At 45.7% G+C, this 17,603-nt stretch overlaps 3 protein-coding genes across 3 annotated transcripts in view; all 3 read right to left on the bottom strand.

The window, feature by feature from the left end:
* The window catches only part of LOC124701373, an 18,210-nt gene extending 10,381 nt beyond the window's left edge, over positions 1-7,829 (bottom strand). The window contains exon 1 of the mRNA XM_047233427.1: positions 7,590-7,829. The gene's annotated coding sequence lies outside the window, so the exon portion shown is untranslated. The remainder of the gene's footprint in view (positions 1-7,589) is intronic.
* LOC124701374 lies at positions 5,537-6,575 on the bottom strand. The gene has a single exon (XM_047233428.1). It carries the CDS (start codon positions 6,572-6,574, stop codon positions 5,669-5,671), a length of 906 nt encoding a protein of 301 aa, XP_047089384.1. The 5' UTR covers position 6,575; the 3' UTR covers positions 5,537-5,668.
* Positions 7,830-10,135: 2,306 nt separating the features above from the next.
* On the bottom strand, positions 10,136-12,398 carry LOC124694591. The gene is made up of 2 exons (XM_047227559.1): positions 12,005-12,398; positions 10,136-11,043 (listed from the first exon to the last, which is right to left on the bottom strand). Exons 1-2 carry the CDS (start codon positions 12,276-12,278, stop codon positions 10,136-10,138), a joined length of 1,182 nt encoding a protein of 393 aa, XP_047083515.1. The 5' UTR covers positions 12,279-12,398.
* Between the last annotated feature and the right edge of the window lie 5,205 nt (positions 12,399-17,603).

Genomic DNA, 17,603 nt, shown 5'->3' with positions numbered 1-17,603 from the left:
TGGACACGAGCCAGCTCTGGCACGCCTCGGTCCGAGCCACTCTTTGGCTCGCACTTTTGCGGCTCGGCTCGGGCTGGCTCGTTGGAGTGTCGAGTCGGAAAAACAGGCTCGGCCCGAGCTTGCCGATAGCTCGGTGCATCTCGGTCTGGCTCGCGAGCCAAAACGGCATAGGCCACTGACATGTAGGTCCGTGTTCGTCGGAAGCGGCGGTGACGGTGCGGAGTGGTCTGCGGCACAAAAAAGGGTCATGAAGGCGGGAGCGAGCTCTGCTGTCAAGCAGCGAGGGCGTAAGGGGAGGCAGAGTCAGCGAGCGGCCGCATACTGGCTTCGGCGTGGATCCACAGGCTGGTGCGAAGTGGCGCAACGCTGTGTGGTAGGCGGTGAGGGTCATGAAGGCGGTGTGCATGGGGCCTGATGCGTGAGCGGCGACATGCCTGAGCGTGGCGGCGGCGTACGTGCGCGTGGCGGCGGCGTTTGTGGTGTGTGCGTCGCTGAAGAACGACAGGATGTGAAAGAGAGTCTGACCTACCCTCTCGTTCGATGGATTTCATCACGTTTGGGCGTTCACCGTTCTCGGGCCAGAAATCAGCCCATTCCCTCCTCCTCTTAATTCGTAAAAAAGAATTAGCGAGCTAACGGGCTGGCCCGAGCCGAGCCGGCCGAGCCAAAAGCCCGATGCGGTCCATAAAAATGGGCTTGGCTCGGTCTGCCAGTTTCACGGGCCGAGCTCAACTTGGGCCGAGCCAAAAGCTCGGCCCGTACGTCCAGCCTTACTTGAGTGTGATACGCTTTGCCCATGTTGACTGGATGATGATGGTGCCCACATTTTTCTGAAATGCAAGGTTGTGAGAAATGCCTGGCAGCAATTAGGTCTTGCGGATGTGCATGATATATTCAGGTGTGGAGGCCAGTGGTATGATATATAAAATGTACATGTATATTCAGGTGTGAAGGCCAGTGGCTAGGAGGAGCGATCGTGGAGCTCTGGAGATAACGGTAGACAGGATTAAAACGCTTCACGCTACAATCCGGGAGGGACCACCGTCATCGTGATCTTTCTGTGTCCCTTGTACCCATAGTTTGAGTCGCCTCTGTAGTTGGGGCTACCAGGTGGTTCTTGCTTGTTACTTTGCGGATCTTGAGTGTCGGGTTGGGCGGAGACCCTTCCTTATTATTGTTTCTGTGAGTGCTGCACTGGTGTGCATGTGTTGTATGACTTTGTTTGGTGCCGTGTGGCTTTATTAAGTTAAAGCAGGGCTCATCTTGAGCCTGCCGTCTTAGATGTGCATGATAGTATGTGTGAGCGACAAACAGCCAAAGAAATGGTTGAGGACCTCTTGGCGTTGAAGGACGAGCAGAAGATTTTGGTGGCCTGCACACTTTGGCGTAGCTGGATACGCAGGAAAAAAATCAATGCAAAAGAGAAGGAATGGAACCTGAATGAACTTCTGTCACAGATACGTTATTGGGCCACAGAGTCCAAGCACTATTGTCAGAAAGAAGTAACCTATCGGACAGCTATAGAAGAGCACAGCAATGGTCGGCCCCTGATGGAGATTGGATCAAAATTAATAGTGATGGATCTTTTTTCCTTACAACAAATAGTGAAGGATGGGGTTTTATAGCCCGTGACCAACATGGGATGGCTAGAGGAGCAGGTGCAGGTCATCTTGTTGTAGTTGCAAGTGCAGCACATGCTAGCAAAACAATACTTACTGAAAGTGAGTCGCAGATTCTTCGTCCATGTATTTCCTGCAAGTCTTTACACGGCCAAACTGCACTAGCACTCACAATTTTTTACCTGTCCCATGTCTCTTTAATCAACTAGGACCCATCCATCCAGAAGATGAATGCGGTAACTTGGTTAAATCCTGTGGAAGTTCCTCGAGTGAACTCACCAAACAGATTGTGTCAAAACTATTAGAAACTGTTGTTTCTCTTGCTTCATTTGATGGTAATTATAATGCCATATGCCCATTATTTCCATACCTTTTTTCCAGCCATTAATGATCGAAACTATTATCATCTGTAGGATATGCGGTTGTATTGTAATTTGTATCTGAATGCACGGGAATATTTATTGAAAACTTATGTGCTGATGCCACAACTATTCTAACTTCAGCTAAGCTAGTTGGATCTTTACTTTATGGGTTCACTGATAAATTGAGGGTTGGTGCTTCCAACTTCCCTGTACTTCTTTTCCTTACTTATCAATATACTATCATCCTGTTCACCTATTCTTGCTTTATCGATGCAGTTTAAAGTGCGTCTTCCTAGTGATCGAGTTGTCATTGGCTCGTTAGTCCAAATCGATTTCAAGTATGATCTTGCTGTTGTGAAGATCAGGCGTGCACGTGGTTTTCTGGAAGCTCATCTCAGTTCTAGCCATCGCGTGCAGTTTGAGTCCAATAGTAAGGTAGTAGCTGTGGGGCGTTGTTTCGACTCAGGCATGTTAAGGTTCACAAATGGGACAGTGATTGGCCCTGCAAGTTATGAAATCCGTGAGCTTATGCTCTCCACATATGAAATGAACACGGTGAGCCGTTTTTCTTTTCCTCTGCATGCTGGAAATAATAGCTGTATTATAGCTTAACATAACACATACACACTAAACTATCTGTTTGAGACATTCTCAATCCCATCGTCCTATGCAATTTCCTTCAATGTCACTTCTTTTTTGTGCTAGGCTCTAAATGGATCCCCCCTTGTTGATTTTGATGGGAACTTTGTTGGAGTGAACTTCCGACGTGGCAAAAGAACAGCATTTGTACCAATGAACAAAATTCTTGAATTCCTTGGATACTCTGGGACAACTAGGTTGGTATTTCTAGACTTGCAGTTTTTACAAGCTGTGGCTTCTCTGGTTGGATTTACCATGCTTGTCCTCTTACTGTCCAATCCTACATTCCTGTCTGATTTGATGGTACTGTTTTGGATGCCCCTGTCTGATTTGATGGTACTGTTTTGGATGCCAAACGGTATTTGAGGTATGACCAGTAGGTTTTATTTTGTATGTTTCCATCTTTCTGCTGCTCTAGGTGCTTTACATTTGCGAATGATTCTCCTTGTGGCCAATATGTAATGATACTGCCTGGACACTTCTGCTCCTACCATCTGTCATGTTGCCATTGCTTTGGAGACTATAATACATTTTGCTAATTCAGAGTTTCTCTAAGCTCTTTTTGATGCCTACGTTTTACATTTAGTTGCATTATTTCTGTTGCAATAACAATCTGCAATCTTTACGATTTTCCACATTCTTACTATTTCAAAACAGAAAAATAGGCATATCTTGTTTGGACATATGACATAGTCATATCTTCTTTGGATATATGTTTTTTTTTATCACATCTATCCACTTCTCTGTATAAAAGGGGCCCACACAGTTATGGTTTTTATCATCTTCCTCATTGGGGCGGTTCTCGTTGCTCTAATATTGGCTTCATCTTCAGAGTGATTACTCCATTGGACCTTGAAGAACTTAATCTTCCTCCGGCGGGTAACCCTAACGGCTTCCTCCAAAATATGAATGGGGTTCTCTCTGTAGGTTAGGTCATGATTGAGATCGATTGCCCGATAATCGATATCCTTGAAAACTTCTGTCTTGTTTGGTGCTTGGAGGCATTTCCAAAGTTGAGAGATATGGAAGACGTCATGGAACTCCGATAATTCAGGGGGCAGTTCAAGTTGGTAGGACACTTCTCCTCTTCGTCCTAGTACCTTGAAAGGGCCAATATACCTGGGCGCAAGCTTGCCCTTGACATGGAAACGTTTCATTCCTTTGAGAGGAGTTACCCGAAGATAGGAGAAATCTCCGATGCTGAAAGTTAATTCTCGACGCTTGGTGTCGGCGTAACTCTTCTAGCGGGACTGTGCAGCTTTCAGACGGTCACGAATAAGCTGAACTTGTTCCTCTGCTTCTCGAAGTATGTCTGGCCCGAACACTTGGCTTTCTCCGGTCTCGGTCCAGTTGAGAGGGGTTCGGCATCTCCTCCCATAGAGGGCTTCAAAGGGTGCCATCCGAAGACTGGCTTGCTTGCTAGCTAGAGGGCCAACACTATAGCCCATATAGTGGCCCGAATCCTCAAGTTTTGATCTGCAGCTTACTGAGGTTGTTGTAATCTCACTTGCTTATTTACAGTTATATTCTCCTATCGGCCTCCTACATAGCACATAGATACGTGAAAACGCAAGAAGTAAGAACATGGAATTGGAGACCATGGCTCCTGAAATCCTACATGATTTAAGGATGCAAGAATTTGATCAGCTGTGATGCTTGGATGATCTACAGAAAAGCATAGGAAATTTACAGAGGATGCATCTAAAGGAGATAGGAGGGAGAGTGATGTTGCTTTGTTGTTTTGGATGCTCCAAAAGGAGATTATGGAACCATATCTGAAACTTCAGAGCTCGTTGTTGAAAATTTCTTCTCAAGATTCCAGCCCTGTGATTTGTTCTTACCAATGTAATATGTTCCCAAACAAGGCCTACAGATGAAAACTTAATTAAGCCATTTTCTGCTTCTGAGGCAGAGACATCATGGAGCCGACCTCTCTCATTTACTAATCCAATTCAGTTATATGATGTTAAACCTGTCGTTTGTTCATTTTGTAGGCATAGTGCTGCTGATAGTAAAGATAACCGTGATTCAAACAGGTTTGAACACATTTAAATGCCACTATTGTTTTTGCTTGTTTCAAATCCAATTCAGTTGTATGATATTAAACTTCCGTTTGTTGGTTTTGTAGGCATAGTGCTGCTGATACTAACGTTAAACATGGTTTAAACAGGTTTGAACATATTTAAATGCTATTTGTTTTTTGCTTGTTTTGTGAAAGTTCAATAAACTGACCCACCTTTTTCCTTTAAATGTGTTGAATGACAGTTGGTCACTGCTATATGAGGGCCAAGATGTCCCAGTGGACCGAGATTTGGATTTGTTCCCGCTGGACGAATGTGTGTTCGTTGATAGGGAAGAGAGTTTACCTGCTTCAATCTACTGTTAGATATCACTGAACCTATTTGTTGCTTGTGTCGCTCCACTCTAGAAAGTATCAAACCGCTTGCTGCTAATGCATCTTTGTGAATTGGTACTACTTGTTATGGTAAATTTGAACCCATGCTTTGGTGTTCAAGGATTTTTTTTATCACCGATCAGATATTCCAAGGCATTTTCACTTCATTCTACTCCATCTGTCCAAAGAATCCTGTTGATAGTTATCATGTGTAATGTTAATAAAAACGGGCCAAGCACTTCCATATCCAGCGGTGCCTTTTTTTTCGTGAGGATAGTAGAGTCGAAGGAAGTGGCCTCGGATACATTAAAATTGATGAGATATGTACATCAGAAAACCAAACGGAGAGATATTAGATCAGAAAAGTACACCATAACAACATAGAGCAACACATTTAGACATGCCCTAATTAAGTGCGCAACAGATATTTTTACTTATTAAACTGAGAGTACAAGAAAACCACAGCAGAACCACATAGACATAGATCACTTAAGTGCACAACAGATAATCTTTCAATATACTCAGAGTACAAGAAGAATTAGCTAGGACACTTCTCAAGTTTATTTTGGTGGCAATCTCAGCAGCCTCCTTACTGATCACTTGTAGCAAGTTGGTCCGAGGAAACTGGACATCGCACTTTCATCTCTACAGAATCAGTTTGCTTCTTCTAACCCCATAAGGTTCAATAAGCCAAGATCCTCAGCAGCCTCAAAGTCATACATGTAGCAATCCGGTCCGAGAAGGCTGCGCGGTATGTCCAAAGTCGACCAAGTCACCTTCACCTTTACGGTGGCGAAACCAAGCTCGAACGTAAGGTTCTCATGCCCATGCTTGCGAGGGGAGCAGAGACAGAATTTCTCAACAGAACGGTGGGAGCCACCAATTTGACTGATCTGTAACTTAAGACTGAGAATAACCTTCCATGGCACAGCAACCACGTACTTGTTCTGCTCACACGTCTCGGGATCAACAACACCATCGAACAGCTGGATTCGTTCACGCAGAACAAAATGTGAGCTGATATATGACGCTGTTAGACGCAGGCTTAAGCCGCTGCCATGCTGTAAATCTGATATCCCGACCTGTACCGTGGCCTCCACCGCAGAGCGCAGGAGCGAGAGAGTTATGTCCACCGCACCGTGATCACCATCGATCCGCTGCCTGTGCTCAGTAGCATTCATTATGGTTAGGTTGTTGAAGTAGGCAACACCATCGATGAGCTGTAAATCATCACTTTCTTCATCTCCAGTCTTGATCTTCATGTCGAACTCAAGCAGCACATAACCATCATTTCTGATTCCTCTCTTAGGGCCAGTCATTTGTATAAACCCATCCTCCTGTTCCACAATGAAAGGATCATCCCTGCTGCGGTTGAAGATGTAGTTTCGGTAAGGGTTCAAAAGATCCCGGACAGCCATGTACCCATACAACTGAACTGGGCCACTGATAGAAGCAGAAGTGTAAGGTAGCTTCAGCGAGAATATCTGCATCATGGTGCAACTATCATGCCTTTCACAATTCCCCCAGTCCGGAGAGCAAGAGGTCCATGTGTCTGTCATCGTCATTGGCTCCAAACAAGCTGATCGAGCAGCAATACAAACATTGTACATGCAGTAGATGATTAAAATTGTTAACCCAAAAAAGGATAAACAGATAGAAGCACGGTTTAAATCACGGCGTACGGGCTCATGGTTAGGTGCCAGAGAGGCTCTGTTGGGAAAGCTATCCTGCGTAAATTTGTTTTGACTTGATTACATAATAACTAGTGTTGTCTAAAACACGGAAACATGCATCAACTCAAGTTAGGAAACTATAACTTTTAGCTAGAGTAAATTGAAAAGCACAAAGGGAGACATCAAATACACATAGGAAGTTTCTGGTAGTGAAAATCAGCAAGTAATCTAGTGTTGAGTACTTTGAAAGTTTGAAGCAATCTTCTGAATATTATAAATCGCATCATCAATCATTTATATCGTTCATGCCTTCCAAATTATACTTTTCTTGTGAGGATATGCCTCTTTAACATTTGACAGTACTTATAGGACAGGTGATAAAAAGTTCAAAAAAAGAAGAGCATAAATGCTAATTTAGGATGGCATAGTTTTTTTTTTTTGCGGGGTTAGGATGGCATAGATGGAACTGAAGTACAAGCAATTTGGGTAAGAACTCCATGTAGTAAGCCCAGATTACACCAATAAGTATGGACAAATTCCTGGGGCTACATTCATGATAAGAAATGTTAACCCCTTGCAATGTGTTCTGTATAAAGATAACGAGACAGTTAACCATCTATGTGTTCTGTGAACAATTTGCTAGCTCCTGTCATTAGAACTCAAATATTATTTTGGGTATCAAACAGGATTGGAGGACAGTTTTAAACAGGCTTTGAAGTGGGAACATCCTCTTCCTGCTGCAAACCAAATTGAGCTTTGATACGGAGTACTTACAATCCACTAAATTAGAACACAATTTTAGGATTTTGCTATGAAATGAATCCTCGATATGAGCTAAGCTACATAGGGCAAGCTAACAAGTTGTCGAACAATTAAGACGGGAAGGCTGTAGTGCGCTTACTCTCTCTGGTATCACCGAGACGATACACTTTACTCCAGTAATCGACCGTGTAGATGGATCCATCGCTATGCTTGCAGTCGTGGAGGAGGACGGCACGAGTTACGCCGTCCGCGGGATACCCGTCGGGGCCGTAGACCACCCTGCTCCGTGGAGGAGCCGTCGACGATGCGACGGCGCCGCTCTCCGTCCTTCTTCTTTTCTCGTCGATCGGAGACCCATCGCCGCACGATGTTGTTCTGCCACGCTGAGGGGTTGCCGATGGGCCCGCTTGTGGGTCGCCGTCGCCGCCGCCGCCGCTGTCCATTTCTCGTCGATTGGAGTTAGTTTGAAGGCCGGTTTTGGTCGCTTCCGCGAATTGGTGTGGTTGTATCCAGACACGACGAGATCTGATCTGGTTATCATCCTCTTCCATGAATCTCGTGAAATAACTCATCTTGCTCATATATTGTGTGATCACATTACTCGAAAACTAACAGATCCGATAAGAACTTTTTTTAAGGAAAACCGTCACTTCCTACATTATTTATTATGAATCACAGAGACGCCCCCGCGTCGTCCTCGCTCGGGCGACACGGGAGGCGATTAGGGTTCCCTCACCAGCGCCGCCTCCTCCCTGCGCCCCTTCCTCGCTGCCGCCGCCGGCGGCCGCCGGCCGGCCTGCGGTGGCGGCGGGCCTCCTTCGCCTCCTTCAGCCTCCAGCCTGCTTCCCCTCTCCTCACCTCTCCTCCCAAGCTGCGACGAATCGACCTTCAATCCGTGCTTCATGGTGGTGCCGGAGGTCGGGATTCGTCATGGTGGTGCCATCTCCGACGCCGGGGCCCGCGAGTTGGGCCTTCCTCTCGTTGGCTTGGGCACTGGTAGGTGGCAAGCCGCCGGTTCCGACATGGGTCGGTCCGCGGCCGGATCCGACCGGGGGTCGATCTGCGGCCATGATTCTTGACCTCCGAGCTAGTTTGTTGGGCGTGGACTCTCTTGTTCACGCGGATCCGTGCGGAGCTCAACTCGCTAAAGTTTGGAGGGTGGTGTTGGGGGCGGCGGGTGCCGGTGGTGCGTTCGTGCGGCGGTGGGGTCGGCCGACTGCGCTCGTGCGGTTCGTTCTCCGGAGGGAGACGGGCTAGGTTGGCTCTTTGGAATTCCGAGCGGCGGCTCCTTATGGTGGGCACGGCGGCGCCGGCGGCGGGTGCCTTTGTGCGGGTGTTGGTCGGCGGGTCTCGGGCGTGTGGGCGGCGGGATGGTCCGCGTGGGAGGCTCTCGTGGTGCAGGAGCTTCTCTTGCTCCTTCCCAGATCTTGGCGTATTCCGTGGGACGGTGGTCGCTATTCGGGCGAAAGCCCTGCCCGACGATGTCGGTGCTAGTGACGTCGACGCTCTTGAGCGCCGAGGCCCTCCTTGGAGGCGTCATTGAGGATGGTGCTCCTCCACCATTGGCTCCGGGTGAAAATCCTCGGTCCGGTTCGCCGGACGGGGCAGCGGCGACGCCTTGGCGCCGCTTCCTTCTTGAAGGCGCTGCCTTTGGAGCCACCGGTCCATGTCAACGCGGTGGTTGCGGTGTGGTTCTTTGGATTCGGCCGAGTGGCTTTCGGAATGGCGGTCTCCCCCATGGAGAGAAGGCTCGGAATCTCTTCTTTCTCGGTTGCCTGGCTATCGGCTACAACTCGAGCTCTAGGGTGAGCGTTCCATCTTCGACGGTACGGCGCCCTCGAACACGGGCGAGGGCAGGGGCCCTCTTCAGCGATGGACGGGTTTTCCCGTGATGCAATGTGTCCGTGTTTGGAGCAGATGAAGGCATTCTCTTCCGTTGGTGTGGCGTCCTCCTCCTCCGCTTCGCTTCCTCTACCTTGGTCAGCGTTTGTTTCGACATCTGAAGAGCTAGGCGTTTGCAGGCTGTGTTTCTTGTTTCTTTCTATGGTGCCCTGTAATGGTTCTGGTTTTTTGTTGTTGTTCTCCTCAACACCATGTAATTCTAGCCGTGTGTGGCTTTATTAATTTAAAGCTGGGCGTAATGCCTTCTGTTTAAAAAATTATGAATCACAGATAATCATTCGCCAGCACACTTATAAAATAATCAGGAGGATCATCATGCCAAACAATTAACATCGCTCCCCTATGACTATGAAAAAACACAACTTCAGTAACTGCGGATTCGCTGGAACATGCTCTTTGCACATAGTATCACATTAACATGACAGGAAGAAAACTACACGCCCAACATTAACACTTGATGAGATACGCACATCAGAAAATCGAACCCATAGTACTAGTAGTATTAATCTTACATCAGAAAACCACACCAGAAGCACATATATACAACACCACATTCAGACATGCCCTAATTAAGTGCACAACAAATACTCTTTACATAAAACCAGAGTACAAGAGCTATATTACAAGCTTCTTGTCAAGTTTATTTTTGGCGACTGTCTCAGGAGCCTCTATCACACCTATAGGAAGTTGGTCTTAGAGGACACAGGGAGAATCAAAATCATGCGTTTAATAAGCCGAGATCCTGAGCAGCCTCAAAGTCATACATATAGCAGAGAATCAAAATCATACGTTTAATAAGCCTAGATCTCGAGCAGCCTCAAAGTCATACGTATAGCAGTCCGGTCCAAGAAGGCTGCGCGGTATGTCCAGAGTCGACCAAGTCACCTTCACCTTTACGGTGGCGAGGCCAAGCTTGAAAGCAAGGTTCTGGTGTCCATGCTTGTGAGGGGAGCAGAGAAAGAATTTATCAATAGCGGAATTGTCCGAGCCACCAATCTGACTGACCTGCAACTTAAGACCCAATTTAACCTTCCATGGCACAGCAACAACATACTTGTTCAGCTCACATGTCTTGGGATCAACAACACCATCAGCCAGCCGGATTCCTTCACGCAAAACAAACCGTGAGCTGATATATGATGCCGTTAGACGCAGGCTTAAGCCGCTGCCATGCTCTAAATCTGATATCCCGACCTGCACCGTGGCCTCCACCGCACAGCGAAGGAGCGAGAGCATAATGTCCACTGCACCGCAATCACCATCGATCCGTTGCTTGTGCTCACTAGCATTCATTATGGTTAGGTTGTTGAAGTAGGCAACACCATCGATTAGCTGTAAATCATCCCTTTCTTCACCTCCCATCTTGATCTTCATGTCGTACTCAAGTAGCACATAGCCCTCCATTCTGATGCCTCTCTTGGGGCCAGACATCTGTATGAACCCATCCTCCTGTTCCACGGTGAAAGGATCGTCCCTGCTGCGATTGAAGACGTAATTTCGGAAAGGGTTCAGGAGATCCCGGACAGCCATGTATCCATACAACTGAACTGGGCCACGGATAGAAACAGAAGTGTAAGGTAGCTTCAGCGAGAATATCTGCATCATGGTGCAACTATCATGCCTTTCACAAGCCCGCCAATCCGGAGAGCAAGAGGTCCATGTGTCTGTCATCATCATTGGCTCCAAACAAGCTGATCGAGCAGCAATACAAACATTGTACATGCAGTAGATGATTAAAATTGTTAACCCAAAAAAGGATAAACAGATAGAAGCACGGTTTAAATCACGGCGTACGGGGCTCATGGTTAGGTGCCAGAGAGGCTCTGTTGGGAAAGCTATCCTGCGTAAATTTGTTTTGACTTGATTACATAATAACTAGTGTTGTCTAAAACACGGAAACATGCATCAACTCAAGTTAGGAAACTATAACTTTTAGCTAGAGTAAATTGAAAAGCACAAAGGGAGACATCAAATACACATAGGAAGTTTCTGGTAGAGAAAATCAGCAAGTAATCTAGTGTTGAGTACTTTGAAAGTTTGAAGCAATCTTCTGAATATTATAAATCGCATCATCAATCATTTATATCGTTCATGCCTTCCAAATTATACTTTTCTTGTGAGGATATGCCTCTTTAACATTTGACAGTACTTATAGGACAGGTGATAAAAAGTTCAAAAAAAGAAGAGCATAAATGCTAATTTAGGATGGCATAGATGGAACTGAAGTACAAGAAATTTGGGTAAGAACTCCATTTAGTAAGCACAGATTACACCAATAACTATGGACAAAATCCTGGGGCTACATTCATGATAAGAAATGTTAACCCCTTGCAATGTGTTGTGTATAAAGATAACGAGACAGTTAACCATTTATGTGTTCTGTGAACAATTTGCTAGCTCCTGTCATTAGAACTCAAATATTATTTTGGGTATCAAACAGGATTGGAGGACAGTTTTAAACAGGCTTTGAAGTGGGAACATCTTCTTCCTGCTGCAAACTAAATTGAGCTTCGATACGGAGTACTTACAATCCACTAAATTAGAACACAATTTTAGGATTTTACTATGAAATGAATCACCGACATGAGCTAGGCTACTAAGGGCAAGCTAAGTTGTCGAACAATTAAGACGGGAAGGCTGTAGTGCGCTTACTCTCTCTGGTATCACCGAGACGATACACTTTACTCCAGTAATCGACCGTGTAGATGGATCCATCGCTATGCTTGCAGTCGGGGAGGAGGACGGCACGTGTTACACCGTCCGCGGGATACCCGTCGGGGCCGTAGACCACCCTGCTCCGTGGAGGAGCCGTCGACGATGCGACGGCGCCGCTCTCCGTCCTCCTTCTCTTCTCGTCGATTGGAAGCCTGTCGTCGCTGCGCGGAGGGGGCACCAACGCGCCCGCTAGAGCGCCGCCGCTCTTCATTCCTCTTCTCGTCTCCTCGATTTGGATTCTAGGTTCGCTAGGGTTTGGATGATTTGGTCCCCTTTCCCTGCTTCTGATCCCACCCGGTTTTTTTTTTCCTTTTTCTTTTCGACTTGGATCCCACCCGGTTCTCGGTTTCGGCACGCTTTGTGCGGTTGCACCTGAACGCATTTTGCGTTGAACCCCTCGCCTGACCCTTGCTACTCCCTCCGTTCACAAGTTCGCGTTCTGGGTATAACAAAAATCAAATTTTATAAAATTTTGACTAAATATTAAGAAAAGAACTATCAATTTCTATGATGTAAAATCTGTAGTATTAGAATTGACATAAACTATATTTAATATTATGGTTGTTGACATTTTTTCCTACATGTTTAGTTAAACATGATAAAGTTTAACGTTAACTACACCTAAAACAAAACAGAGACATTACTTACCGCTCATATTATTTGGCCGGCGATGTTAACAATGTTCATCAAAGTCAGAAAGGGATGGCGGCGGTAAAACAAATTATGAGGTATATTTGAGGAACTCGAATCTAGGATGCAAATACTCTCATGAGAAAGAAGAAATTGCTGGAATTTCTGGGCAATTGGCCTTTGGCACATTATCAAATTCTGAAACTCACATGGCTCATTCCAAAAATCAGCGGCAGCACTAATGGGGGCTAAAGTTTAGTCCCACATTGTTAGTTGGGAGAGAGTTGCAGTGGTATATAAGGTGGGTTGTTCTAGTCCTAGTAAGTGAGTGAGAAGAGAGAGAGCCCTCGCGCACTCCTCCTCCTCCGCCCGCCTCGCCACGCCTCGGCACGGCACGGCACGACGCGGGTTGCGAGAATCTCGCCGAGCCGAGCTTATCTTTTTGCTGTTCGGGAAAAAATAATTGTGCAATCACGAGTCATTAACGGATCTGTTAACATAGCCGTTTCGTTCCGGTATTTCTAGATCGTGAACTCGTACGTGGGCTGCGCCCCACAACCTTCCCGAACTGCACTATATAAGCGCGGACGGAAACCCTACCCTATACGAGACATATACGCGACTACCTGTTTCCAGTTCATTGCGTCGCCGCCTTCGTCTTCCTCATCTCGTCCGTCGGCGTGCACCGACTGCCGGGACAGTAGGCCTCCGGAACCCTGCCTCTCGTGAACCTCTACGGGTGAGGGGCAATCAGGTTTTTGGGGAGCGCTCCGGCACGACTACTGGCATCACGACGTCGTCATCGGACGACGAGTTCCTCCACATCGACAACTTCTTCCCGGACCTCAGTGACTTCTTCGGCAACCTCAACATGGGCGACGACGATGCTGTTGCGGAGTATGTGATCTTGTCGTTTCTCTTTCAGTTTCTGTTAGAGTTTCTTCTTCTAGTTTCTGTGGTAGATGCAATCGGTTTGTCTTGTTTAGATGTGATTTGTTCATCTACCTTACTAGTCTGTACGATTGATTTAGTTGTTATTTTCATAGTCATGATTTATCAATTACTTGTACGGATTATTTCATATGGATATTTGCTTATATATTCAACAATCCAAAAACCTGATTATAGGAAAATCAATTCAAGCAGCGTTGCTGCCGCTACTCGACCTTCCCTCTTTGATGGTATGCATTACAAGAGGTGGCGCACAAAAGCAGTTCTATGGTTTACAAACCTAGGCTGTTTTAGCGCCACAGATGCTAGACCTGAGGGGCCTCTTTCTGCAGAGGAGCAGGAAAAGTTTGAGAAGGTCGATGTCATGTTTAAGGCGGCCTTGTTCGGCATTCTTGGGGACAACATTGTTGACCCGTACATGGCTTTCGACCATGGTAAAGATGCGTGGGATGCGCTCGAGGCCAAATTTGGGGTCTCGGACGCTGGCACTGAATTGTATGTCATGGAGCAATACTATGACTACATGATGACTGATGAGCGCTCCGTGGTTGAGCGAGGCTCATGAGATTCGATCCCTTGCCAAAGAACTCGAGCAGTTTAAGTGTACCTTACCGGACAAATTTGTGGTCGGTGGCATTATTGCCAAGCTTCCTCCCTCGTGGAGGAACTTTGCTACTTATCTAAAACATAAGAGACAAGAGTTTTCCGTTTCGGATCTCAGTGGATCGCTTCATGTGGAAGAGAAGGCGAGAGCAAAGGACACGCACGTGCGTAGTTTTGAGGGAGGTTCTAGTGCCAATGTGGTACAGAAGAAGAACTTCCAATCTCACAAGTCTAAGAATAAGAATAATGGAAAAGCCAAGTTTGACGAGAAGAACAAAGCCTCCAACTCAACCAACTTCAAAAGGAAGACTCCTTATAGGAAGAAAGGGAACTGCCATGTTTGTGGCGCTCCTGGACATTGGGCTCCTGATTGCCCAGAACGCCATGATCGGCATGGGAACAACGGCAAGTCCGCAAATGTTTTTATTGGCGTTGATACTGAGATGAAGGACGTTGGGTACGGTATTTCTCCTACTGTCCTTTCGGTATGTAATTCTCCTGATTGGTGGATAGACACTAGAGCCAATACACATGTATGTTCTGATGTTTCTATGTTTTCTTCTTATCAGGTCGCAAGGAATTTCTCCGTGCTGATGGGAAATGGCTCACGTGCTTCTGTTCATGGTGTTGGTACGGTGGATCTGAAGTTTACTTCGGGAAGGACCATCCAGCTGAAGAATGTGCAGCACGTTCCCTCCATTAATAAGAATCTCATTAGCGGATCGCTTTTATGTCGATATGGTTTTAAGTTGGTTTTTGAGTCCAATAAATTTGTAATTTCCAAGTGTTGACAATTTGTTGGAAAGGTTTATGTGTGCAGAGGCTTGTTTCGCTTATCTTTGTCAGACTTATGTACTCAAATTATTAATCATGTTTGCAATGATAGTGAGTCCGATATTTGGTATTCACGACTTTTTCATATTAAATTTGGGTGCATGACGCGGCTAGCGAATATGAATATAATTCCAAAATTTGCTATTGTCAAGAAATCCAAGTGCCAAGTATGTGTGCAAGCTAAGCAACCACGTAAGTCTCATAAGACTGCAGAGGCAAGAGACTTGGCACCGCTGGAGCTTATACATTCGTATCTTTGTGAAATGAATGGTGAATTGACAAAAGGAGGGAAAAGATACTTCATGACTTTAATTGATGACTCTACTCGATATTGTTATGTGTACCTCCTGAAATCTAAATATGAAGCTCTTAATCACTTCAAAATCTTTAAAGCTGAAGCAGAAAACCAACTTGATCGAAAGATCAAGCGGCTAAGGTCTGATCGTGGTGGAGAGTATTTTTTCAACGAGTTTGATTCTTTTTGTGCGGAACATGGTATTATCCATGAGAGGACGCCTCCCTACTCACCTCAGTCAAATGGGGTGGCCAAAAGAAAGAACCGTACTCTAACTGATTTGGTTAACGACATGTTAGATACATCGGGTCTATCCAAGACATGGTGGGGGAGGCGATACTGACTGCGTGTCATGTCCTAAACCGTGTCCCCACAAAGAACAAAACCATTACCCCTTTTGAGGAATGGGAAAGGAAAAGGTTGAAACTCTCTTACCTACGAACTTGGGGCTGTATGGCGAAAGTAAATGTGCCGATACCCAAGAAGCGCAAGCTTGGACCAAAAACCGTGGATTGTGTTCTTCTGGGATATGCATTTCATAGCATTGGCTACAGATTTTTTATAGTAAAATCTGAGGTATCCGACATGCATGTTGGTACAATTATGGAGTCGAATGATGCGACTTTCTTTGAGGACATCTTTCCTATGAAAGAAACGTCTAGCTCATCAATTCGAGAGATGCCCAGCTCATCTACTCAGGAATTATTTCCTGAACCTACCATGGCTATAGAACACTTTGATAATCCTGTGGAGGATGACAATGAAGCTCCCAAAAGGAGCAAGAGACGGAGGACTGCAAAGTCCTTTGGACATGATTTCATTGTGTACCTCATGGATGACACTCCCACTTCTATTTCAGAAGCCTATGCATCTCTGGATGCTGACTACTGGAAGGAAGTTGTCCGTAGCGAGATGGATTCCATCTTAGCCAATGGAACTTGGGAAATTACTGATCATCCTTATGGGTGCAAACCTGTAGGATGTAAATGGGTGTTTAAGAAAAAGCTTAGGCCTGATGGTACTATTGAAAAGTACAAGGAACGTCTTGTGGCCAAGGGTTATACCCAGAAAGAAGGTGAATATTTCTTTGATACATACTCACATGTTGCCAGATTGACCACCATTCGAGTGCTACTATCCTTGGCTGCCTCACATGGTCTTCTCGTTCATCAAATGGATGTTAAGACTGATTTCCTAAATGGAGAGCTCAACGAGAAAATTTATATGGAGCAGCCTGATGGATTTGTAGTAGATGGTCAAGAAGGAAAGGTGTGTAAATTACTGAAGTCTTTGTATGGGCTTAAGCAAGCGCCTAAGCAGTGGCATGAGAAGTTTGAAAGAACTTTAACCGCTGAAGGCTTTGTTGTAAACGAAGCTGACAAGTGTGTATACTATTGCCATGGTGGGGGAGAGGGAGTTATTCTTTGTCTCTATGTCGATGACATATATTCGGGACCAACCTTACTGTGATTAAGGAGGTCAACGAGTTCCTATCTCGTTGTTTTGAGATGAAGGACTTGGGAGTAGCTGATGTGATCTTAAACATCAAGCTGCTGAAGGATGGCGATGGTGGGATTACATTGCTTCAGTCCCACTATGTGGAAAAGATCCTGAGTCGCTTCGGGTATAGCGACTACAAATCTTCTCCAACGCCTTATGATCCTAGTGTGATAATTCGTAAGAATAAAAGAATTGCTAGAGATCAATTGCGATATTCGCAGATCATTGGCTTGCTTATGTATTTAGCCAGCGCCACGAGGCCTGACATCTCCTTTGGTGTAAGTAAACTCAGCAGTTTTGTGTCTGGACCTGGAGATGTTCATTGGCATGCTCTTGAGAGAGTTTTGCGCTATTTGAAAGGCACTTTGAGTTATGGCATTCACTATACTGGGTATCCAAGGGTACTTGAGGGTTATAGTGGTGCAAATTGGATATCTGATGTTGATGAGACTAAGGCCACAAGTGGTTATTTGTTTATACTTGGAGGTGGCGCTGTTTCCTGGAAGTCTTGCAAGCAGACCATCATTAGGAGGTCAACTATGGAAGCTGAACTCACAACATTAGACACAGCCACTGTTGAAGCAGAGTGGCTTCGTAAGCTCTTGATGGACTTACCTGTGGTTGAGAAACCAATACCCGCTATTCCTATGAACTGTGATAATCAAACAGTGATCGTCATAGTAAACAGTTCTAAGGATAATATGAAGTTATCAAGGCATGTGA

This window comes from Lolium rigidum, chromosome 3 (genome assembly GCF_022539505.1).
Source record: "Lolium rigidum isolate FL_2022 chromosome 3, APGP_CSIRO_Lrig_0.1, whole genome shotgun sequence".
NCBI classification, from domain to species: domain Eukaryota; kingdom Viridiplantae; phylum Streptophyta; class Magnoliopsida; order Poales; family Poaceae; genus Lolium; species Lolium rigidum.
Note: the sequence above shows the minus strand (reverse complement) of the source record. Positions and strands in the feature narration are given on the sequence as shown.

What these genes read in the sequence shown, in the direction of transcription:
- LOC124701374 (XM_047233428.1), bottom strand. Translation starts at nt 6,574, where the DNA reads ATGACAGACACATGGACCTCTTGCTCTCCGGACTGGGGGAATTGTGAA.
- LOC124694591 (XM_047227559.1), bottom strand. Translation starts at nt 12,278, where the DNA reads ATGAAGAGCGGCGGCGCTCTAGCGGGCGCGTTGGTGCCCCCTCCGCGC. An exon ending in TCTCGGTGATACCAGAGAGA is followed by an intron (nt 11,044 to 12,004) that starts GTAAGCGCACTA and finishes CTGCTCGATCAG; the next exon opens with CTTGTTTGGAGCCAATGATG.